Source organism: Diplotaxodon limnothrissa, linkage group LG2, assembly GCF_057381915.1.
Source record: "Diplotaxodon limnothrissa isolate DT_005_m linkage group LG2, D_limnothrissa_male_GT1.1, whole genome shotgun sequence".
NCBI classification, from domain to species: domain Eukaryota; kingdom Metazoa; phylum Chordata; class Actinopteri; order Cichliformes; family Cichlidae; genus Diplotaxodon; species Diplotaxodon limnothrissa.
In genome coordinates, this window is record NC_140597.1 from 2,108,569 (window position 1) to 2,132,612 (window position 24,044).

At 42.0% G+C, this 24,044-nt stretch overlaps 2 protein-coding genes across 3 annotated transcripts; both read left to right on the forward strand.

Annotated features, from left to right (window-relative positions):
* Nucleotides 1-5,327: 5,327 nt before the first annotated feature.
* On the forward strand, nt 5,328-14,161 carry magt1 (magnesium transporter 1). 2 transcript variants are annotated; one of them, XM_085365381.1, is made up of 10 exons: nt 5,328-5,460; nt 5,882-6,051; nt 6,133-6,250; nt 6,713-6,853; nt 6,996-7,136; nt 9,944-10,033; nt 10,543-10,606; nt 12,465-12,539; nt 12,838-12,928; nt 13,032-14,161. In XM_085365381.1, the coding sequence occupies exons 1-10, from the start codon at nt 5,365-5,367 to the stop codon at nt 13,045-13,047; spliced, it is 1,002 nt and encodes a 333-aa protein (XP_085221507.1). In that variant the 5' UTR covers nt 5,328-5,364; the 3' UTR covers nt 13,048-14,161. The 2 variants fall into 2 exon arrangements, with proteins under 2 accessions (XP_085221507.1, XP_085221515.1); XM_085365389.1 differs by having other exon boundaries at nt 5,328-5,445.
* Nucleotides 14,162-14,883: 722 nt separating this feature from the next.
* igbp1 (immunoglobulin (CD79A) binding protein 1) lies at nt 14,884-22,946 on the forward strand. The gene is made up of 3 exons (XM_085365401.1): nt 14,884-15,391; nt 17,007-17,339; nt 22,379-22,946. The coding sequence occupies exons 1-3, from the start codon at nt 14,915-14,917 to the stop codon at nt 22,649-22,651; spliced, it is 1,083 nt and encodes a 360-aa protein (XP_085221527.1). The 5' UTR covers nt 14,884-14,914; the 3' UTR covers nt 22,652-22,946.
* Nucleotides 22,947-24,044: the final 1,098 nt, after the last annotated feature.

The following is a 24,044-nucleotide window of genomic DNA, read 5'->3' on the forward strand; positions in this document are numbered from 1 at the left end:
TGTGGTTGCAGAAGCGTGTGTGTGTGTGTGTGTGTGTGTGTGTGTGTGGTTAAAACCAGCTAAACTTTTTGCAGCTGGTAACAAAAACACTGGTGAAACTAACTGATCGTTAATGGTCACGTACATACCCCTGCTCTGGCTCACCTGTGTGTCAGGTTTCATCTCAAGCCACTGCAATATTCCTTTGATGTTAAAGTACAGTTATGCTCTAATTCATCCTGGTTAATTGAATATAATATGTATGACGAGTACAGTGAATGCATCACATTCAAAAATGATTTAAAAATCACTTTAGAAATTAGTGAACAGTTCTGCGCAAATTCAACAAGGTTAATGTAATAAACACAAATGTAGAAAAGCTGCAATGAAATTAAATTCTACCATTCTGATCGAAAATATTCCTTATTCTAACATTCCTTTCTCCTATTGAAGATCCATTTATTTTGCTCGTTCCAGTCGTTCCTAAGTTCACTAATGTTACTTTTCACTTAACACGTGACAATAAATACAGACTGGAAACAGGAGGAGAGACATGAGGTGGGACACACGGCTGGAAACGATGGACGTGTCGAGGCAAAGAAAGTAAACGACACGAGTGACAGGAAGCAATGGACACAATAAAAGAGGAAGACAACTGAATGGAGAACACACGGATAAATACTGACAATTATAATAATAATGGCATTAATATAGCGCTTTTCAAAACCCTCAAAGCGCTTTACAATTCCACTATTCATTCACTCTCACATTCACACACTGGTGGAGGCAGCTACAGGTGTAGCCACAGCTGCCCCGGGGCAGACTGACAGAAGCGAGGCTGCCACGATTGCCCTAACCACTATAGGACACCAAGGAAAACAGAAGGGAACAAGTCTGATGAGACAGGAGAAGTAATACTCAATACCAAGCACCCGACTGTCAAACAGAACTTTGAAGACCAAGGAACCCATCTGAGATGTCGGGGATGAAAATGTGGAGAAGTTTAAAGCAGGGCCAGGTTATGAAAACATCTCACAGAGCCCTGTTCAAGCCATCACCCAAACACAGAAAGAGCTATTTTTACAAAAGTTACAGTGTCTACACTTTCCAAGCTGGTAGCGACAAGCCCTAAAAGACTTAACGAGACTTGCATTTTTAATTGTTCACCACCTCGTGCCTTTGTAGTCACCATATTGATATTGTTTGCGGATTTGATAAACTAGCCTGCAGCTCCCACATTCCTCTTTTACACCAATGACATTAGAACAGATGCTTGTTATTTTACATCATGCAGGAAATGATGTTAATGGTCTCTGGTACTTTTGAACCTGCTGTATATCTGATAAAAGCAGCTACTGTGACTGGTAGTTGTGCTGATGTTGTTATCAATATAACCCGAACCTCCACTGCAGAGATTAAAGGATTGAAGAACTCACATAAACAAGCACACACAGGGCAGTTTTTAACCTTCAGAAAGCTTAAATATACATGATTTCCCTCAAAGCATTCGTAACACTTGTTTCCACATCTGAATAAAAAGACATAGAGAACATAAAGAATCTAAGCAGATTGTCAGCTGACCTGATCCTGGCTGCTTCTGTGCTTGCCCCATATCTGATTATACTTCTGGACAAACGTTGTGCATTTGTCATTCTTGGGGATCATCAAGATGTGTTCTGGCAAAACCGAGAAAACCTTTATGCGGGCCATTTCCACCCATGAACTCTGACCTTAACTGAGGCCTGCAGTTCTTTACATGTTGTTCTGGGGTGACCTCTTGGATTAGTCTTCTCTTGGATAATTTTGGTCTGCCCGCCACTCCTGTGAAGGTTCACCACTGTTCCATGTTTCTAACGTTTGTGGATAATGTTAGGGATGGGAACAGACGTTTCGACACTGCTTCTGAAGCGTGGTTGCTTCGAAACACTGGTCAGAAGCGTGGTTTAAAACATCCAGATCACATGGCTACGACTGAACAAGGTTTTGGTGTGCTTCACCCCAGCTGGGACGTACCTGCTGCTTTGAGACATTGCGAGGTGCCAGGATTCCATTTTTATGAAGCAGAATCATTTGTAATTACTGAATTATATTTTTGATACCACCTCTTTCTATTTCTTATACACACATTCGTAAAAAATGTTGTCTACTTTCAACAAAAAATGTTATTCGCTGCATCACATCCTCACTCTAACATCCTGCCGGTGTTACAAGATAAAACATCCACAGGAGGATAAAGGAGCTTCTTCGTGGTTCAGCGGTTGCTCAGCAGCACGGATGTAGACAGAGGGATCAGTTTGTTGAAGCACAGTTTATGACAATCAAAGCCTGCTGTCTTTAACAGTCTCAATCTTTTTCTTGCATTGTTTGTACAAGGATTTAGCCAACAGATGTGCAGATCACCATTACTGACAGTCTGGTATTATAAGTAGCTTTGTTGTCTGCCACATTTTTTCGCAGAATAGCATTATCGACATGTGGCAATAGCCAAATTGGCGAGCAGGTGTCACTGTGGAGACGTTGTTTCGAAGAATCGATACAATTGTGGCACAAATGTTTTAAATGTTTAACGAAGCCTCGCTTTGTGGGGTTTGTTTGCGTGCCACGGTGGATCCTCTCTGGATATACTGTCACTCTATTTTCTTTTAGTTTTGAATCGTTGGTTTAAGAGTATTTTAATACAATAGTAACAAATAAAAACAGTACAATTAAAGTACAAGAAAAGACAGTTTATTATTTTAAGTACTGATAAAAATTATGTTTAAGTTTTATAGAATTATTTTACTAATGATTTTGAATAAAGCGTACTATTGTAAACTTGATTTATTTAATGCATAATTTAAGATTCTATGTTAATAGAAATTAAACATGTAGTTTCACCTTGAGTAAAAACGATTGATTACGGCAGTTTAATGTCAACTAATTGTTGGTCAGAGTGTAGGTAACAGACATCTTTACTGCTGCCGCAATAAAACACAAAAATAAAACGAGAAAATAATTGGTTAAATGCTGAAAATTGTTTGCATAATACTCAGAGTTGTGTGACACTATAGTTTATGACGCATGAACCTCTAATAATCATGTTGTTAGGCTTAACTTGCCAGCCAAGTGCCAATTGCTTTATGTGTAATAGAGGATTTCTCAAAAGGGTCTGGATCGGTCCTAAACTTAAATAAATGTCAGTTATTACCTGTCAAAGAGTGTAATGTTCAGAGTATTTGTAATATAACAGTTAAAAATGAAGCAACATATTTAGGTCTGATTATCTGCAAAGATCCAAAAGACAGAATTTTACTAAATTTTCCCCCAATTATTAAAAAATCTCAAACCAAATTAAATCAATGGTTGCAGAGAGATTTAAGTTTAAGAGGAAGGGTATTGCTCTCAAAAGCAGAAGGTCTGTCTCGACTGACTTATGCAGCAATTTCTCTGCATGTGGACGGCAAAACTTGTAAGGATATCGACCGAATGCTCTTCAACTTGCTCTGGAAAAACCGGACACATTACATCAGAAAAAGTGTATTGATGAATGACTATGAGCACGGTGGTCTCAATGTTTTGGATTTTACTACTCTAAACAATACATTTAAGATTAATTGGGCTAAACATTTTCTTAAAAATCCGGTATCCATTTGGAATTTTATTCCTCACTACATTTTCTCTAAGTTTGGTGGTCTAAGTTTTATCTTAGGTTGTGATTATAATATAGATAAGCTTCCAGAAAACCTTTCGATGTTTCACAAACAACTTCTATTAGCTTGGTCCCTTATATATAAACACAACTTTACACCCCATACGTGTCCAATTTGGAATAATAGGAACATAGTGTATAAAAATAAATCATTATTTTTTTCTAGGTGGGTTGAGAAACGGATTGTTTTAGTGAATCAGCTGTTTAATCCTAATGGGCAGCTCATGTCCTACTCAGAATTCTTAAACACCTATAAATTTCCAGCCACACCCAAAGAATATGCCATATTATTTGATGCAATACCTACGGGTATTATAATGCTTTTTAAAGGTATTCAACCTTGCATATCATCTGTTTCTCTCCCCAACCCTTTAGATTCACACATAGGAAGAATCTGTCTAACAAACCACAGTAAAAGTAATAAGAATATCCGTGCTTTGTTCCAGACAGAATCTCTAACTATCCCACATGTGGTCTCTTATTGGAATTTCTTTGTCAGTGACATTAACTGGAAAAGAGTATGGACAATTCCTAACAAGTATCTGGTAACGAATAAAGTGAAGGAAGTCTCCTTTAAAATACTGCATAAATTTTATCCTGCTAATCATTACATGACAAAGTTCAAAAGGGACATAAATGTGAGCTGTGGATTTTGTGGAAGCCATCCTGAGACTGCAGCACCTCTTCTGGATCTGTTCATACGCTAGAACATTTTGGAAAGACTTCAGTAGATTCATTGCTGGACATCTCTATAAAGACTTTACTGTGAAATGGGAAAATCTTGTATTTTGTTTCTTTCGAAGGCAAAAAAAAGAAGATGTTTACTTTATAATAAACTTGTTAGTTATCTTAGCTAAATTTTATTTTCACAAATGCAAATACAGTAACAAAAAACCTAATTTTAAACATTACTATAATGATGTTTTATGTTACATAAAATTGATTAGTGGATCACTTAACAAAAAGGCTATGAAAACTATTACTATTTGTAGTAATTACAAATTATTTGAATGTTTGTAATTCTTTGTATTACACCCCCTGGCATATGTTAATTTTGTTCTGATTGTATACATGTTCTGTATACTGTTTCTTAATAAAGTTTAATATTTAAAAAAAAAATAGGCTTAACTTTCCGGGAGCTGCGACAGTTGGTACCGCTGCCGAAAACTGTGGCGGTGACAGGAAAACGGGACGCGGTGTCGTGAGTATCCGCACCGGTGATAGAGAGTTAAGCCGAGCGGTGAAACTGAAGTTGTGGGGAAGGTTGTGGATTGTCCCACGAACTGCAGTCTTTACCAAAGGCAACCGTATCCTAACTTTTGTACACGCATTGCGTCACGTCTACAAAGTCGGCTAGCTAGCGAACGTTTGCAGAATATTTCCTATTCACTATTATTGATTAGGTCACAGCACACTAAACTCGTCAGTGGATTACATCAGAAGTACGGAGAAATTCGTACGTAGGAATGCTGTTTTGAGGTATCCTTACTCCAGGTACCTGGCTCTGCAGCACAGCTGTAGGTGGCGGCAATGAGCAGCTTGTTTCAAATCGGTTTTTGAAACGAAGAAGAGAGAAACCAGAAGGAAGGACTGCTCTCTGTGTGATTGGCTGAGATGTGACCAATGGAAAGCTGACAGGATATTATCGCGTGTTCGCGAGCGCGTGTGTTTGGTAGTAGTGTGGATAGTGCAGCAGAATGTTAGGAAAAGTTTTGACTTCGCTGCTTCTTCTCGCGGTCTTCTTCTATGAACCCGCGGAGGCGCAGAAGAAGAAAGAGGTGATGTCTTCAGTGGTGTGTAGCCAAGGAAGTTGTTAAACTTTGGAGGGAGTTTTTCCAACTTCGTCAAAGTTGCACGTCGTCTGTTTCCGCATCATTCTTGGTAGCTAGCTTAAGCTAACAGCTGCTAGAAAGAGCTCAGTTACTCATTATCTAAAGTAGTTTTAGCAGTTACAGCAGTAGCTTAAATAACATGCTAATTTCATCAGACAGCATTAGTTTGATCACAGTTGTTAGCTCCGACTAACCCAACTACTGGTTGTAAACTTGACTGGGCGTTATTAAACCGGAAATGAATTAAACATTAATTACCTTTATTCTAACGCCTAAAGGGCGCGTTTAACTGAACGAAAATAAAATGCATAGACAATAGAAAGACGTTTGTTTTTGCTACTGGAGCTTTAGCAGTTGTGTTGGTGTCTTTGTGTGTGTGTAGACTCTGCTGTCAGAGAAGGTGACGCAGATGATGGAGTGGGCCTCCAAACGATCAGTCATCAAAATGAATGGAGATAAGTTTCGTCGTTTTGTCAAGGCTCCCCCTAGAAACTACTCAGTGGTCATCATGTTTACAGCACTGCAGCCACAGAGACAATGTGGAGTGTGCAGGTAACAAGTAGCAACAGGAAGAACATGCACTGCTTTTATTCCAGCTTGCATTTGTGACTTTAAAACATGTTTCCTTTTCAGGCAAGCTGATGAGGAGTTCCAGGTGCTGGCTAACTCCTGGCGTTTTTCTTCTGCCTTTACCAATAAAGTCTTTTTTGCGTCAGTCGACTTTGATGAAGGATCAGATGTGTTTCAGATGGTGAGACATTTTATTCTGTTTTCATGCATTTAAAAACATCTCAGTCAGGCCAACTTGTGTATATATAATGAAGCAATCTCAGAGAAACTTTGTAATTTTATAATAATTTAATGCTGGCACTCATTTGGTTTAATGAAAACATGTTTTTTCTTCATAAAATCATGAATAAAATGAGTGGTTAGATCGCAGACTGCTTCAGTTATTTTAATATTATCACACTTTCGTTTTGTACAATACATTTGTTTAAACAAATTTAGTTGACCTAAAAATGTGTGCAGTGTTCAACCCCTGGGCTGTTTCCCTGTTGTGTTTGCATGTTCGCCCTGTACCTTTGTCTGTAGTAAAAGATGATAAATATTAGAACATATTTGATTACATTTAATCAGACATCCAAAAGGAGTCTAACTTGTTAAATCCCATCACTACACGTATCTAATCTTCTGATTCTCTCTGTATTTTCAGCTGAATATGAATTCTGCCCCAACATTCCTCCATTTCCCATCCAAAGGAAAACCTCGAAGGCCTGATACGTATGAGCTCCAGGTCCGAGGCTTCGCGGCTGAGCAGCTGGCTAGATGGGTGGCAGACAGAACTGATGTACAAGTAAGTGTCAAACGTTTCAATGAGATCAGTGAAGATGTTTGCAATAAAATGAATTCAGACTTCTAATTAAGGCAAACAAACACATTCAAACACGGGCATGGTGAGAGCCTCTGGAGTCTACTCTCATGTTTGTGTGTTTCAGATCCGTGTCATTCGTCCTCCCAACTATGCAGGGCCTCTCCTGCTGGGATTCCTTCTGGCTGTGATTGGTGGACTTGCATATCTACGAAGACACAATTTAGAGTTTCTCTTCAACACAAATGTCTGGGCCTTCTCCGCACTGGTAAAAACTACCATCATATACACACACATGCTGAAATGCTTATTTGCTTTTTCTCTGGTGATCCAAGTTCAGAAAAAAAAGATCAAAATCTTCTGTCGTCCATCTCCACACCATGTCCAAACGCACGTCAGATAGCCTTATAGTGTTGTGAAATGTGACGGTATACATGGGTGTGCACATTATCTGTGGCTCAATACAAGTCACACCACAAACGAGACAGAAACAAAGTAGATCTGCTGTAGCAGGTGTAGCTCTCCTGTGGGCGCTTTCCTCCAGTTACTGTAAGAACTGTATTCTACATTAGTGTGCAGAAGTCTTGACTTTGTTTTGCTTCCATAAAGCCAGACTTTCAGTTCTCCGAGCTGTCTTTTGTTTCAGGGTTTCTTTAGACACTGGCTGCTTTTTCAATCGTTTTTGGTTCAGTACTTGTACCTGACAGTTTTCAGAGGACTTAACACTGGCTTATGTATAAAAAAAAAGGCATCTAGCTCAAAAGATTAACCTTTGTTGTGTCTACACAGACGAATGATCCAATAATCCCGGCACTTTGCTGCTACCAGCCTGTTGCAATAATACATTTCCCCCAAAAGATGACTCCCAAAGAGCTATTAGCCAAACGCTTGGATATGTCAGCATCTTTTTCTAATTTCGTAGAACAAAATAATATTGTAAAAGTATACATTCATTACAATGACATAGGAGCAGGCACCGGTTTGTGGAAGGTGACGTGTTAAATACAGTGGCCAAGCTGTCATTGTATTTTACAGTGGGTGGAGGAATTTTGCCCCACCACAATCACATGACACCGCTTCCTTTTGGTGTGAAGGAGAGCCTGTTTGAGTTGGGTGACACTGCAACAAGAAGCCGGAGTCAGAAACAGATTTTTCCTTGTCTGTCCGGGCGCCCCGAGCGGAGCGATCAGCACTATTTTATCCAATAAAATCATCGTTCTCTTCCCAATCACATGCAGACGCTCTACATGCCAGTCAAGTCACAAACGTGTTTCTTAGTGACGCACGAACAGGAATCCAATCAGCACGATGTGGGGAGGACATGACTGTGTTTCAATAAGAAACCTGTTTGTGGAGGGATGTGCATGTGGTGCCTGTAACTGTGAACTGCTTAGTTTTAGGTGGGAAAAGAGAGACTGTGATTTCATTCAGTAGTGTTGGTTGCATGTCGTGTTCTGCTCTGACAGCTGATTGTGTGCCTCTGCAGTGTGAACATGGACCGTGAGTTTTAACATAAAACTCACTGTTGCAGCCAGCGACAGCACAAACTCGACCCTCCAGGCCTCCACGGTGCAGGTTTATACATGTAGTGTTTCAGGTCCAACAAGAAATACAAACATGCAAGTCACAACAATCTAAAGAGCCTAGAAATGTTAAAGAAAGAGACGGAGCTTCAACCATTCGAGTAATTCAAGCAGTTGTTTAACACAGTGTGCTTCACTGACACGTGTGACTAAACACAGACCTGTAATACAAACGTATTTAGGAGCAGCATGTGAGTAAAAAGTCTGACATTAAGCAAACACAGTCTCTAGTTTTTCAATAAAAAGGGCAAAATAATTTCCAGGCACTGGGTATCATTAAAATTGTGACAGATGATTTTCATGACAGAGAACTGAACAAAATGCAGCTAATGTGCGAAGAAGGGCTTGATGTGTCCTGAAGATCACTCAAAGAGATCGCTCAAAGAGATCGCTCAAAGAGATCGCTCAAAGAGATCGCACAAAGAGATCGCACAAAGAGATCGCACAAAGAGATCGCACAAAGAGATCGCTCAAAGAGATCACAAAAGAGATCGCTCAAAGAGATCGCACAAAGAGATCACAAAAAGAGATCGCTCAAAGAGATCACAAAAGAGATCGCTCAAAGAGATCGCACAAAGAGATCGCTCAAAGAGATCGCTCAAAGAGATCACAAAAAGAGATCGCTCAAAGAGATCACAAAAAGAGATCGCTCAAAGAGATCACAAAAGAGATCGCTCAAAGAGATCGCTCAAAGAGATCACTCAAAGAGATCGCACAAAGAGATCGCTCAAAGAGATCGCTCAAAGAGATCGCACAAAGAGATCGCTCAAAGAGATCGCTCAAAGAGATCGCACAAAGAGATCGCACAAAGAGATCGCTCAAAGAGATCACAAAAAGAGATCGCTCAAAGAGATCGCTCAAAGAGATCGCAAAAAGAGATCGCTCAAAGAGATCGCAAAAAGAGATCGCTCAAAGAGATCGCTCAAAGAGATCGCACAAAGAGATCGCACAAAGAGATCGCTCAAAGAGATCGCACAAAGAGATCGCACAAAGAGATCGCACTGTGTTTAAAAGTAAAGGTGGTCATACCAAATATTGGCTTTCAGACTCGTTAGAATATGTAACTGTACTATATACTGCATGACTTTGTGTTTACAATTCCATTTCAATATTCAATATTCTGGTTTTGTTAGCAAAAGATAAAGAAATGGCGGCGCTCAAGACTTTTGCACAGTACTATACATACATGTGATTCAGTGTAACTGGTGCAGTACATCGGATGAGCTGGGAAGGACCAACTGTCAGTTTAATTCTGTACGTTTGATATATAATGATCATAAAACAAACTCTTTCTCCATAGATTTTGGAAACACTTGCCTGGAATAATCTGGAGACGGTGGAAACAACCGGAGAGCTGTTTCCTTTTTGTTTTTTTTGTGATAAAATGTGTGAACAAGTGAACCTCTTACAGTCAAATGGGATGTTTTTGTTCACGTAAAACACCCAACAGCTCCTACGTCTTTGTGTTTTACGCATCTTATTTGTGTTTCAGTGCTTTGTCCTGATCATGACCTCAGGACAGATGTGGAACCACATCAGAGGACCACCTTATGCTCACAAAAACCCCAGCACAGGACAAGTTGTAAGACACACATACACTTCACTCATGTCACTAATATAACATGTTGGCTCCAACAGAGTTACTACAACTATTTAACAACGTAACAACTTAACTGACGTGTGTCGCTGTGAGCTGACTGAAGTGGTCAGGAGATGACATCATCATGACCATGAATGTCATGCAGGTTACCGTGCTGAATGATTGGACGACACGTCTTTAATGACTCGCGCTGAATTTATTTTGGATTTTCTTTATTCCACACATGGCCTCACACATATAGACTAGTCAGTAGAAATAAATAAAGGAAGTATAAAGTTGTAGTGAATAATGATCACTAACGAGAAACGAATCCGTCTTAAAAGATTAAAAGTTGTGATCCTGTGTGGAGAAAATCCCAAATAAACTCATATTTGTTAGAGAGCACGCAGTGATGGGTTAATAAAGGTGTGCGCTGGTCACCCTGACACTCATGGCCACATTTACTGCATGTAATCTTTTGACCAGTCTAAGATGTGACTGTGTGTTTTCAGAGTTACATCCACGGCAGCAGTCAGGCACAGTTCGTGGCAGAGACGCACATCGTCCTCCTCTTCAGTATCCTTCAGCTTTCTGCAGATGAACACTTGTGTGGCCGTGTCCACTAAACACACACACTCTGTCAGCTCAACAACCTTCCATGGATAACAACGGCTTCCCTCTGCACCAAACACATGATCTCCTTTTTAACATATTGGGCCATTTTTTAAAAAATTCTGTTTTCTGCCACTTGTGCGGGGCCGGGTCACGCAGGCGGCAGCCTAAGCTGTCAGTCCAAGACCTCCCTCTCACAGCCACCTCCTGCAGCTTCTCCAGGGCCACACTGAGGTGTTCCCAGGCCAGATCTCGGGCATGTCCTGGGTCTGCCCCGGGGCCTCCCTTTGGTGGGACACAGGGGATTTCAGCCATGTCTCTTAGTTGTCTAACTTATGCATGTTTGACAGAATCACAGGCTGTGATTAGCACACCTGTCTCCACTGTTGAAATAACTTCACGGCCCACAGTGTAGCTGTGACACGAAGCACCTTTGTAGCTTTCTCATGTTTCTCAGTTTGATGTGCGACATTATTCTGAATTAGCACATCAAACTGTAAACACCACCTGTGTTATTCCAAAATCCAATACAGACACTTTTTGCCTCAAAAGTTTACACACAGGAAAAAGTGAAAGTTTGCTAGCAGCTCTTTCTTCTCAAGCACCATTCGATTTTATTAAAAGTGTTGGTTTACAGCCATTTTCAAATCTGTCCGGAGGGATTCAGCCACGTTCAGATCTGGGCTCCTGCTCTGCTGCTCGAGAGTATTTTACAGAGTGGTCCTAAACCCACTCCTTGTCCTATTGGAAGCTCAGCCTACCCCAGTCGGAGGTCCAGAGCGCTCTGGAGTTGGCTATCATCATCGTGTCTGTAGATGCATCTTTCCTCGACCCTGACTGTCTTCCAGTTTCTGTTGCTAAAGTTTATCCCCACACTGTGATGCTGCCACCACCAGGCTCCATTGTAGGGATGGCACCGTCCAGGCGGTGCCCGTTTTCCTCCAGACATGACCTTTGGGATTCAGGCCAGGACTTCAGGCTCTGTTTAATCAGAGAACTATGTTCCTGGTCTGAGAGTCTTTCTGGTGGCTTTGGTCCAACTCCTGACAGGTTGTCCTGTGCCTTTCACCCAGGGGTGTCGCTACTAAGACCCTTCTGTCCCGATCAGTCAGCTTGGCCGGGCAGCCAGCTGTAGGAAGAGTCCTTGTGGTTCCAGGTTCTTCCATTTACTGATGATGGAGAAAACGTCGCTCATTAAGACCTTCAGTGCTGTAGAAATGTTTCTGTACACTCACCCAGAGCTAAGCCTCACTACTGTCTACAGACCACTGCTTGGACTTGGTGCATGTCAGAGTGTGTGCCTTTACCACAGCTGGGCCTCAGTCACATAGTAAAGCAGCAGAAACAGGACACGCTGCTTAACTTCGACTTTCATGCCAAATAAATATTTTTGTACATGTGATAGTTTTGGGTTTTTAATTTTGCATAAATTTGTAAGAATTTCCAGCAGACTTTCTTCACTTGGTCGTTTTGGGCCACTGTGTGCAGAAGCTTTTTCAGGGATGAGCTCTGTGTGCAGCAGTGCTGTGTCAGCTGCAGGAAGCCAAGATGCAGCACAATGATTCCATTAAATGTTAGTGGTGATTCATATCTGAGTATATTTTTTAAATTGATTACATTTTTCCCCTGGAGGTACACAGAGAACAGCTGGGCCCTGTCCCAGTGGCTCAGGCCTTTGTTCCTGCTCCATTTCCTGGCAGAGTCTTGGTTCTCGTAGCCTTGTCTGTGTTTATTTCTGGGGTGAATGGTGGTAATAAGGTAAAAGCTTGGCTATGAGTAGATGGATGCTATGAACTCGTTCAACCCTTGACCCAGCTGTCAGATGCGGCTGTTACCATGGGAATAGTTCTACTGTGTGAAGCTGCTACTTCAGACATGGATATTGGAAAGAGAAAGAGTACGTGTACACACACACACACACACAGATTGTGTCTTCGGGTTGTCTAAGATCATTTTCCAACAGAGAGCAACAAGAACATCTCAGTTGTACGTGCATTCCTGTGTATGATCCAAGTTCTTCTGACCTCAGAGCATCTGTGTACGAATATAGAAAACACAAACACTCCACAGTTTCCAGATAATAACTTTGTCTAACCCAACCTTCTCTAAACCAGTCAGTAAATCATCGTCCCTGAGTTTGTTTACTTGTCTGCATCATGCATAAGGAGGTATAATCGCAGAACCCTGCGTGTCAGTTATGTGTGTTGCAGGTATCGGTCTAGTTATGCTGTTCTTCAGTTGGTTGCTGTCGATCTTCAGAGCCAAGTACCATGGATATCCATACAGGTGTGAACATGTTAATGTTGGATTCTCCTGTTTAATCGACTGCGACCGGCTCAGATGGTGCTTTGTGTCGTATGGACTGAAAGTTGTCTCGTCTCTGTTGCAGCTTCCTGATGAGTTAGTGCTGATCAGCTCCTCCAGAGTCAGAGCAAGTATAAGTCGGAGGACAGACGTGCTGCAGGGTGCTGTCCACAGCATCTTTGATGAAAAACTGTTTGCCAAGCCATGATTGTCCTCTGATCTGTTTAATAAAGTCAGTACATCATATACATACGGTGCCTTTTACAATATCACAAGTGGTTCCTTTACAACAACAGAGCTCTGATCGCTGCTGTGCAACATGAACAGTCGTGTACCAAAAGGTGTCTTCTTGGTCTGAACTTGGGCCAAATTGTTTGATTTGTGATTCATTTCTAACCTGCAGACTGTGTTTTTGTCTTAAAGTGCAGACATGAGTCAGGACTGTTTAGTTCTTGTTGCTGAGACCTCAGCAGACATTAGTCTGTTGTTGCTGTGACTCTTAGGATCCAGCAGCAGTACTCTGTGTGCTATTTGTACTAAAAAGGTTTTGTTCAAACATCAGTTGAGACATATATGGATCTGTTGGTGCACTTACACGTTTCTTTTTTATGTACAAATGCTTCCCTCCTTTAGTAATACTCTGCTTGGTTTTTACTGAGTTTGTACACTTGTGTTGCAGTTAGGCAAACAGTCAACAGAGAGCATAGTTTTGATTTTAAACCTACATTTAAATTTAAATGTGATATTTGATTTATTTGCCGGAGTAACTGTTAAAGTTAGCTCTGTTTCTGGAACAGAAACGCTTCCTGTGTTTGGGGTTAACAAACTAAACCTGTTGTCGGCATCACGGCCCTCACATGTAAAATATGATCTGTAGAAACAAAAGTTACTTTCATTACATGGCTCAGTAAAATCCCATAATCAGTAATCATTGGTGTCTTATTATTGTGATCACGGCCCTTTTGTTTTTAAATGGAAAATGTCAGATTGATGAAAATATGTTTGTACTTTGTTGTCAAGCTAACTGTTCATACTTCTTTCCAAATGGGCCTTATCTGCAGAGCATGATGGGACGCATGTGTCTTCATGTGTGTGTACATGAGGACTGGGAGAAGGTTGCATTTTGTGTGTGGTGTTTTAAATGTGTGTTATCAAGTTCAACAAAGAGGGAATATTTGATCAGAGCTGACTGTTGCTGATATTAAAGTGTCGTAACTGAGGATCAGTGTGTGTCATAGACACTTTGTGCGTGTGTGTGTGTGGTCATCAGACTTTACTGAAACTACCTGAGTCAGTCTGAAAGTGTTACTGGTTTAGTTTCTCAGACATGGATTAAGAGGCACATTTCTGCTGCAGTCAAACGTAACACATGATTTCTGGTATTTTTACTGTATAATTCCACATATCGCTTCAGAAAACAGATGTCAGTGTGACACTTTAATATTTTCATAGTTATATCAATAAGGCGCCTACACAGAGAAACCTTATGAACACTATCTCGGTTGGCTGCTCCCTCTAACCATATCATACATTATTAGTACTGTATGCTGCTCAGTAACATTCAACATTTATTATTTACCATTTCCAGTTCTGTAATTTTTAGTTAAAATAAATAATAAAAAGTCTTAATAAAAATCTAATCAGCTATGACAGTTAAGTGGACAAAGTATAACAAAAGGTCCAGTTGGGGAAATAAATCTTGTTTCTTGGCCTTTACACAGTAATTGCTACAGTGCTGAACAGGACAGACAAAAAACATTAATAATTAATTAATATTATGGAGTTAATATTATTTTATAAAAGCTTTTTTCACCCTTCGGGTCAGATTATGAGCGACTATAGAGAGACTGTAGTATATTTTTATTTCGTAAGTCTTACGTGTTATTTTAACGTTTGCCTGCAGGAGGCGGTAATACTGAACTACACTAAAAACAGAAGAAGAAGAACGAACCCGGAAAATATTGCAAGATGGCGGAATCGGAGAACAGCAACAGTGTTAGACAGCCATTAAATGTGGACGCAGAACCGCTTAAATTATCAGAGTTGTTAGATCGTGGTTGGAAAATATTCGAGGAGGTCGACAGCACAAACGAGCCTCTTGGCTCAAACAGTATTCAGGTGAAAGTTAAGCGCGGGGTTCAAATGTTAGAGGAAGCCTCCCGGATGGTCGCTCAGCTCGACTTGTTTAGTCGCAACGAAGAGCTCGAGGAGATCGCCACGGCAGACCTGAAGTACCTGCTGCTGCCCGCTTTGTTAGGAGCTCTGACCATGAAGCAGACCACCCGGGACAAACGGTTGGAAATAGTCCAGACGGCCCGCGCTTACTTTATGGATTTTTTAAGGAGATGTGACGAGTATAAGGTGTCACCGTTTAAACTGCCAGACTCCACGGGTGAAAAAGCACGGCCTGACGGAGGGTCAGAAGATGGAAACGCTAAAGCTAATGTAAGTACCTAACTAAGAGCAAGTAAATAGCAAATGAGCTAACCCTCCGGCTGTGTTCATAAACACTACCCACTCAGCTTGGTCGTGGTCAGAACTGGTCAGCAGCAGATGGGTGGGTTTGTTTCTCACTAACATCCGTTCTTGTCATGAGCGTTTCCTGTATCCTCAGTGGGTTTTCGTGTAGAATTGAAAGTACACTCTGGGATAAATAATTGATTATTAAGCGTTTATTATTTTTGTGCTGGGATTCTGTTCATCTGGACGTTTTCAGTGGGAGAAACGTTTCGTCATCATCCAGGTGACGTCTTCAGTCTCAGCTGACTGCAGGTTTCAACCTTACATTTGCATAATGACTGAATCCAGCCCACCGGAGTGGGTTTAGAAAAAAGTCCCGCTCAGTGTATCAGTTAGATCACATCATCCCAATTTCGAAATGCAAAAGCATTTTTAATCAAATAATTACAGCCTCGTTTAATTTAAGCACCACTGCAGCTGATTGTATATCAGTGATTAAGTTTCAGTGATTTTTATGCGTCGTTACTTTGTGTGAATCCGGGAACATCCTTCATTGGTAGCTTTCAGAGGACTCCCAGTCCCGTGCCTGATCTCCACAGGACAAAGTGTGCTTCAGTCTATGATTGTGCCAACCAAAGCCAGTTTTCTTCTGAGGAGTTCTCTCCTCTCTGTGTGGAGTTTGCATGTTCTCCCCTGGTTTGTGTGGGTTCTCTCCGGGTACTCCAGCTGAACACTGGGTCAGGTGGCTACTTTGAAGAGTCAGAGGTTTAGGATATATTTTGGTCTATAAACTGATTCCATGATTGCTTTTTTAACTCCAGGTGCTTATTTGTACCATGGTTTAATTTCAGAGTGCAATGAGACATCAAACTGCATCATTCTCAATAGAAAACTGCAAAATTGTGGTGTTTTCAAACTTTTGACCTGTAGTGTATTTCAAAGTGTAAAGACTGTCTCCAGGTGGAAACCAGACGGACCAGATTGTTCTGTAAATATATTTATATTTTCACACATTTTTGACGTTTACAAGTTCTATTTGCATTTCAAGCCACACTGAACACTATGGTGAGAGAGGAGAAATGTTTCTTTGTTTTTAGTTTGTCTACAAAATTGACATTAAAGAAAAGCTGTTGGAGTGAAATCCTCGAGCTGCTGTTCACTTCATGTTAGCGACCAATGAGTTGTGAAGTAAACAACAATTGAACTGATTGGATCAGCCATAAACTGTGTTGTTGGTCTTTGATCTAAATCACTGGTACATCCCTAATCACCTGTGCCTTTGTTTCTGAATGAACTAACACAGCACATTGAACACCTTTACTTTGAACAAGCTGCAGTGTTCATATAACAACAGGTTCTTTCTGTTAACTGCACTGTTAATGAAGGCTGTAAGTCTGGGCTTATTTATGTCACATAAGTCAGTCACAGAAAAGTGTCCGATGGGAACATGTCACCAAGCTCCACAGATTTAAGTCACACAACCAGAAAGTGATGCTTTCTTTAGTTGTTTACATGAAAGCTTCTAAATAACAGAGTTCACCTGTGTGTGATTTGGAGGATGTGTCAATAATGAATCGGTGACGTGTGCTTTTTGTTTCAGTCTTTCCCCGGCCCGACCAACCTGGTTGCTATGGCAGCACAGAGACAAGCTAAAATTGAGCGGTACCGTCAGAAGAAGGAGCTTGAGGCCAAACTGTCTGATGTTCGGAGAGCTGTGGAGAGCGGACAAGCTGATGATGAAGTCACCAGAGATTTTTACCTCCTGAATGTCCGAAGATGGGTCGCTGTGTGTTTGGAGGACATAGAGAGCATTGACCAAGAGGTGGAGATACTCAAAAAGATGGATATGTTTAAGGAGAATGCTCCCAAGCAACCCACTCACCCACCCAGGCCCCCCATGAAACCCTTCATCCTCACCAAGGATGCTGTGCAGGTGAGCTGGTTTGTTGTTGTACGACTGATTAAGGTGCATGCAGTCACAAGGTTGCACGTGCAGCCTGGACTCTCTTAATCAGCCTTTATTGTAATTTGCTAAAGTGGTCTGCTCGTTAGTCATCTGTGAGGATGATGCGTCACACAGCTTCAGTGATGTTCAGGGTCTGGGGAGGCCAGTCCATGTCTCATACTGTTGTAACAGTGTCAGCGTGATACGGTTCTTTTTCCCAGTAATGACCCAACACGGATCAAAGCAAAGCTCCAACATGCACAAACATTTGACCTCACAACATGTAATGAATTGGCACAAATGTCTTTGATATGCTGCTTAGTGATGGTGTTCGTGAGAACGCCGTGAGAATCAATAAGTAATACTGATAATGGGATCACTGAATTCTTATCAGTTCCCGACTCCATGTGACTGTAATCCACTGTGACACGTCTCAGTCCATCTGCCCCCTGTTCATGTTTCATTGCTGCACTGACAACATTATTGATGAGCAATAAGAAATAACCAAGAGTTCAGAATGGTCATTTTTCATTGGCCTGTGGAACGTTATGTTCATGCAGTTTTATTAATATGATGCAGTGCTCCCTCGCTATAACGCGCTTCACCTGTGGCGGTCTCACTGTTTCACAGATTTTTTTTTTTTGTGTGTGTGAAATTTCTTTTTCTTTTTGAAACGGCGTATTGTGTCCTGCGTCCTGATTGGCTACGTTCAGCTTGTCACATTTACATAAATCTTCGATCACTAGCAGCGTGACTCTGAAGTGCTGGACTGTATGTTTGTAAGTTTTCTCCCCAACAAACAACAGTGTCGATGAAACGTCGTCACCTGCGGGTTCCTTTGGTTTCATTCTGTAATGCTGGACTGGTTTTGAACTTTCAGAGCCTGCCTGTCTGAGAAACGAGTATAAAGTGTGTAGTGAGGGCTTTACAGCCTTAAAGCATCTATAGTAATTGTAAAAGATAAAGTTGGCTACTTTACGGATTTCACTTATCGCAGGTTATTTTTAGAACGTAACTCCCGCGATACGCGAGGCCGCTGTGTTTCATTTCACTAATGTTACAAATCCTTGGAGACAGGCTGGTAGACCTCAGCCTGCTCTGTGGAGGAATCACAGCAACAAGGTGGGACGGCTGCCACCAGCATTCAGCAAGCTACCGAATTTAAACATGGTATCAAACTACGATAACAGTTCATCTGTCTGTTTTATGTAGCATCTGAAGCTTTACTGTAAAAGTTTGAATTATGCCTTCTGTTTGGATCAGGCGTGTCAAACTCACGGCGCAGTTATGTCACAGGTCTGTCAGTATGTGGGACTGAATCTTCAGCCCTGCTGAGGATCCATGCAGGCATGGATGCTCTTTATTTTGATGGACACACCATGCAGCCAATTACACGCAGAGACTGGGATCATACCATTAGTGAAAGAAGGAAGGGGGGCATTGTGAAGACAGCAGGTGTAGTGGTGCAGGCCAGGTGGACAGAGAGACGGGGAGATGGATTTAAACGGTGACGGGATCAAGTGAAAATGCAAAATGAGCAGCACCTGGCTGCATTTCAGTGACGCTGCAAAGCTGAGTGCAGAATGTGTAAAATTAGGAGCTGAAATGATCCCGTTTTTATTTTTGAGCCATTTTTTCACTGCGGAGGACAAAAAGGTCTCAAACTTGTCTAAACCTCACCTGTTCTCCCCAGTGGAAGTCAATCTATAAAGATGAGGCTGAATACAAACTTGTTACAGTTCAGTGTTGAACATTACATCAAACAGAAATGTGTGCATGTACTACACCGACTCAGTGTCGCAATGAGTCTCACAGGTTATTTATCATTCCTGTGGTGCTGATCACCACAAACAAGCAGAACGTTTCAGTGTTTCCTACTGATAAAAACCCTCCTTTATGGCCACTCACACTACACAGAGTCATGACGCATTAGACCAGGGGTGGCCAACCCGCGGCTCTCGAGCCGCATGCGGCTCTTTGCCTGGTTTCATGCGGCTCTTACGTTCATATCAAAGTTTGTGTTTTGATTTTTTTTATGTTGTTTTAAAATGTGCGCGTTCGCTTCGCTTGAGTTCAATACGGTATTTTCATCAAATGCGCATGTGTGTGAGATGAAAATACCGCAAAGTTTCCCAGTAGGAGCAAGTTCGCCCTTAAAATGGCAGGAAAAAAATGCACAGCAAAAAGAAAATATGAAGATGAACACAGGACGTTTTTAACAGAGTGGGAGAGTTTATATTTTTTTGTTGAACGCAATGGTAAGCCATTCTGCCTTATATGTCAGACGTCATTAGCGCATTTCAAAGCTTCAAATCTTCAGCGCCACTTCAGCTCACTCCATGCTAACATCGACCAGGAATTTCCAAAAGGGACTGAACTTCGCAAGCACGAGTCGGCCACTTTGAAAAGTCAGGCAGAAAAGCAGATACAGTTTTTCCAAAAATTTACGAAGCGGTCAGAGACCATAACGCTCGCATCCTATCAGCTGGCTTGGAACATTGCACGGGCTAAAAAGCCATACGATGAAGGGGAGTTCGTTAAATATGCCTCAGTGATGTTGTTGAAATCTTGTCTCCTGAAAACGACAAATTAAAACGCGTGGTATCAGACGTCCAACTGTCCCGCCACACTGTTGAACACAGAATATCGGACATTAACACGGCTATTGAATCACAGTTGCACTCTGACCTTCAAGCATGTGAGTATTTTAGTGTCGCATTGGATGAGAGTTGTGATATACAAGCCAAGCCTCAGTGGGCAATATTTGCATAGTCTGTGTCAAACGATTGTGTGATCAAAGAAGAGCTCCTGGATATTGTGCCATTAAAAGACAGAACCCGTGGCATAGATGTGAAAGAAACCATGATGGCTGCATTTGAAAAAGCAAATCTGCCCATAACGAAATGAACTGCAATAGCCACGGATGGAGCACCAGCCATGATGGGATCTGTGAACGGGCTTGTGGGGCTGTGCAAAGCTGACCGAACTATTCCTGACTTTTGGAATTTCCACTGCATCATCCACATGGAGCAACTCGTGTCTAAATCATTGAATTTAGATAACGTCATGAAGCCTGTGATGGAAATCGTCAACTATATCCGCACACATGCGCTTAACCACAGGCAATTCAAGAATCTCATCGCTGAGCTGGACCAAGGGCTTCCAGGTGACCTGCCGCTGCACTGCACTGTGAGGTGGCTGTCAAAAGGCCGGGTACTCTCTCGCTTCTTTGAGCTTTTGGATGCCGTGAAACTGTTTATGGAAAAGAAGGACAAGGACTATCCCGAGCTCTCGGACCTCAAGTGGATTATGGATCTGGCCTTTTTGGTCGACATGCTGTGTCACTTGGACAGACTGAACCTGACCCTGCAGGGTAAGTTAAAAATGCTGCCTGACCTGGTGCAAAGTGTGTTTGCGTTTGTCAACAAACTGAAGCTGTTCAAGACACATATTCAAAAGGGAGATTTAACGCATTTTCCCACTCTGCTAAAAGCCAGCGGGCAAGTCGCCAGCGCTGCCCTGAGTAAGCAAAGAGCCAGATATGCAACGCTGATTGAAAACTTGCACGAAAGCTTCGTGACCCGGTTCCATGATCTACAATTGAAAAGGCCACAGATTACGTTCCTCGTCGACCCATTTAATGCAGAGACCGGCTGTTTGAAAGTCCCGCTAGTGTAAAGTGTAAAGTAAAGTGTGTGTGTTAGTCCCCATAGGGAAATAGTTCCTCTGCATTTAACCCATTCACCCAGTGAAGCAGTGGGCAGCCACCAGTGCAGCGCCCGGGGAGCAGTGTGTAGGGACGGTACCTTGCTCAGGGGTACCTCAGGGTAGCCGTTCAGTGGAGTCGAACCTCCGACCTTCCGATCATGGGGCCACCACTCTACCTAATGAGCTATCCCTGCCCAGTCACAGATGAAGCTGCGGCTGAGTTGGAGATGATCGATCTTTGTGAAGAGGACCAATTGAAACCTGCTTTAAGGGAAGGGACCATTGAGTTCTGGAAAAGTGTGCCAATGGAAAAATACCCCAATGTCAAACGGGCTGCGCTTAAGATACTGTCAATGTTTGGGTCAACATACGTCTGCGAGTCTGTGTTTTCTACCCTAAAACATGTGAAATCAAAGCATCGATCTGTTCTGACTGACACACATGTGAAAGAATTGCTTCGAGTGACAACAACGGAATACAAGCCAGATTTAAAGAGGATTGTTCAAGGCAAGGAATGCCAGAAGTCCCACTAAACAACATGCATTATAAAGTATTTTTGTTTGTGGACTTGGTTGAACTGAGAGTGTGTGTGTGTGTGTGTGTGTGTGTGTGTGTGTGTGAGAGAGAGAGAGAGAGAGAGAGAGAGAGAGAACAGTAAAAAAAAAAAAAAAGTGGCTCTTGGTCTCTGACTGGTTGGCCACCCCTGCATTAGACGATTAAATGACATGGTTTTCTATAGAAAGTTATGTTTTTTTACAGCTGCAGTTAAAAAAAACAGAAATCTGGAATCGACCACGAAAAGCATAAAAGTGTTAATATCTGAAGTCGGCTGTGATATGTGGATCCACTGACTCATCACAGTGTCAGCAGACTGAACCGAAAACATTCAACCAAATACTGGAAATTTAATTTCAGTCTGCTTAAAAATAAGAATTATTGTCATAAATGTAGCTGCTAGTCCCAGAGCTCAGTGCCTCTGAACACTGACATTTACACTGGAAGCGGATGAAACATTGGTTGGGTTACAATTTTTAACAGAGCTCAACTGAATAGCTGGAAACGCTGATTAGCTGAAGTTTTCAGCAAGTGCTGTACTTGAAATCTGATGAGGGATCAAAAACGTAACAAATGTCACTCTGCTCTTTGTACTTGAACATCACGCCACTCAAAAACATAAAACTGAAGGTACATTTTTGAATGTCTTCATTTAACAAGCTCATATCAGATCAGTTATTGTTTAAAAAATCTGAGTCACTTTGTTCCGATTTGCTTGAACGTGGATCGATGTCTTTAAATCCATGTGTTCACTTTGCACACAGGCTAAGGTGTTCGGGGCCGGTTATCCCAGTCTTCCTACCATGACAGTTGATGACTGGTATGAGCAGCACAAGAAACGCGGCGTCCTGCCTGACCAGGGTGTACCCAGGAAGCCCACTGCGGAGGATCACGGGGATCCGAGCGAGACGGACGAAGAAGAAAAAGAGAAGAAGGTTGAAAACGATGACGACGAATCTCTGCTAAAGGCCAGAAACTGGGATGACTGGAAAGACACTCACCGCAGAGGTTATGGGAACCGCCAGAATATGGGCTAGCTCATGTGTTCAACCGGGCTTGTCTCTCGCTTCATTTCTATACTAAATGAAGAAAAACACCACCGCATCAATAAATATGTACATTCAATACTTTGTCTGCAGGTTAGTTGGTCTGGAGATGAACACTACTGCTGATTAACTCATGTTACAACCGTTCTGTTGATTGGATCACATTCTCCTATGTACCGTCGTGGTTTCCATTTACAATAAAAATAATAATAATTCGGCTGGAAGCTTGAAACCATCGTGCTTATCCCTGTTGTTATGTCATGGGGAGTGTGACTCCTCGTTTCCCCGAGGCTTAGAAATGACCTATCAAACAGCTCTGAAAGAGTTCGTGATCTCTGACACTTCACTGTCTCTGGTCTGCCTGTGACCTGGAATGTCTCCGTGCATCAGCTGCTCAGTTCCCACAGCTGCGTACTGGAAGCGTTTTGCTCACACACTGATTTGAAGATGATGGCTGGTCTCTGTTTGATTTTATATATAAAGACAGCAATAACAACCTTGTCCTACAACATCACGACATATTACACTGGTTCAAATCTGTTTAACAAAAGCTATGTCCATGCTTACTGCTCCCACGGGAATGAAAAATAATAATAATGATAAATGGCCTGCATTTGTATAGCACTTTACTCAGTCCCTAAGGACCCCAAAGCTCTTTACACTACATTCAGTCATTCACACACTGGTGATGGTAAGCTACATTGTAGCCACAGCTGCCCTGGGGCGCACTGACATTATTTATAAAGCACACTTAAAAACCAAGGGTATGCCAAGGTGCTTAATGAGTAACAGAGAGAATAGGAGGAGGATAATAGAAATAGGACCAAAGTAAGTAGGTATGCAAGCAGGTAGCTGTCACTGATACATAGGAAAGCAGCAGATACAGAACAAACAAGGAATTAAATGAGCATAAAAGTGCATGATATAAAATCATAAGTGAAGTGTTAACTAGAGGGAAAGGCAAGATTGGATAAGTGGGTTTTTAGTCGTGATTTAAACGGTGCTACAGATGCGCGGATATCAAGAGGACCGGGGCAGCCAGAGCAAACGGTCACCCCGAGACTTCGGCCGACATCTGGGTTGGTCAGTAAAAAACAGGTCGCAGCCAGGTGGGGCTGACGACACTCACTGATATCCTCCATGTGCGCTTTTTGCGGTTGGTGTTGATACAGCGGCAAGGAGAAAAACAGCAGCAGCGGTCTTAATGAAGCGACCGCTGCTGCCCGTTTCTGGGTTATACGAGCATTTTCAAACAATCTGAAGTCCACCGGATGTTCGGATCGTTTTCTCTCTTACATAAATGGCTGTGCACGAATCGCCTGACGCACAGATCACGTGAGTCTCCCAGACTCCCACAAACGTAAGCCAGCATCTCCCTCTGTGT

Excerpts from the sequence above, each read along its gene's own strand:
- magt1 (XM_085365381.1), top strand. The coding sequence starts at position 5,365 with ATGTTAGGAAAAGTTTTGACTTCGCTGCTTCTTCTCGCGGTCTTCTTC. Across the intron at positions 6,251-6,712 it reads GATCAGATGTGTTTCAGATG|CTGAATATGAATTCTGCCCC; the intron begins GTGAGACATTTT and ends CTGTATTTTCAG. Across the intron at positions 7,137-9,943 it reads TCTGGGCCTTCTCCGCACTG|TGCTTTGTCCTGATCATGAC; the intron begins GTAAAAACTACC and ends TTTGTGTTTCAG.
- igbp1 (XM_085365401.1), top strand. The coding sequence starts at position 14,915 with ATGGCGGAATCGGAGAACAGCAACAGTGTTAGACAGCCATTAAATGTG. Across the intron at positions 15,392-17,006 it reads ATGGAAACGCTAAAGCTAAT|TCTTTCCCCGGCCCGACCAA; the intron begins GTAAGTACCTAA and ends TTTTTGTTTCAG. Across the intron at positions 17,340-22,378 it reads TCACCAAGGATGCTGTGCAG|GCTAAGGTGTTCGGGGCCGG; the intron begins GTGAGCTGGTTT and ends CTTTGCACACAG.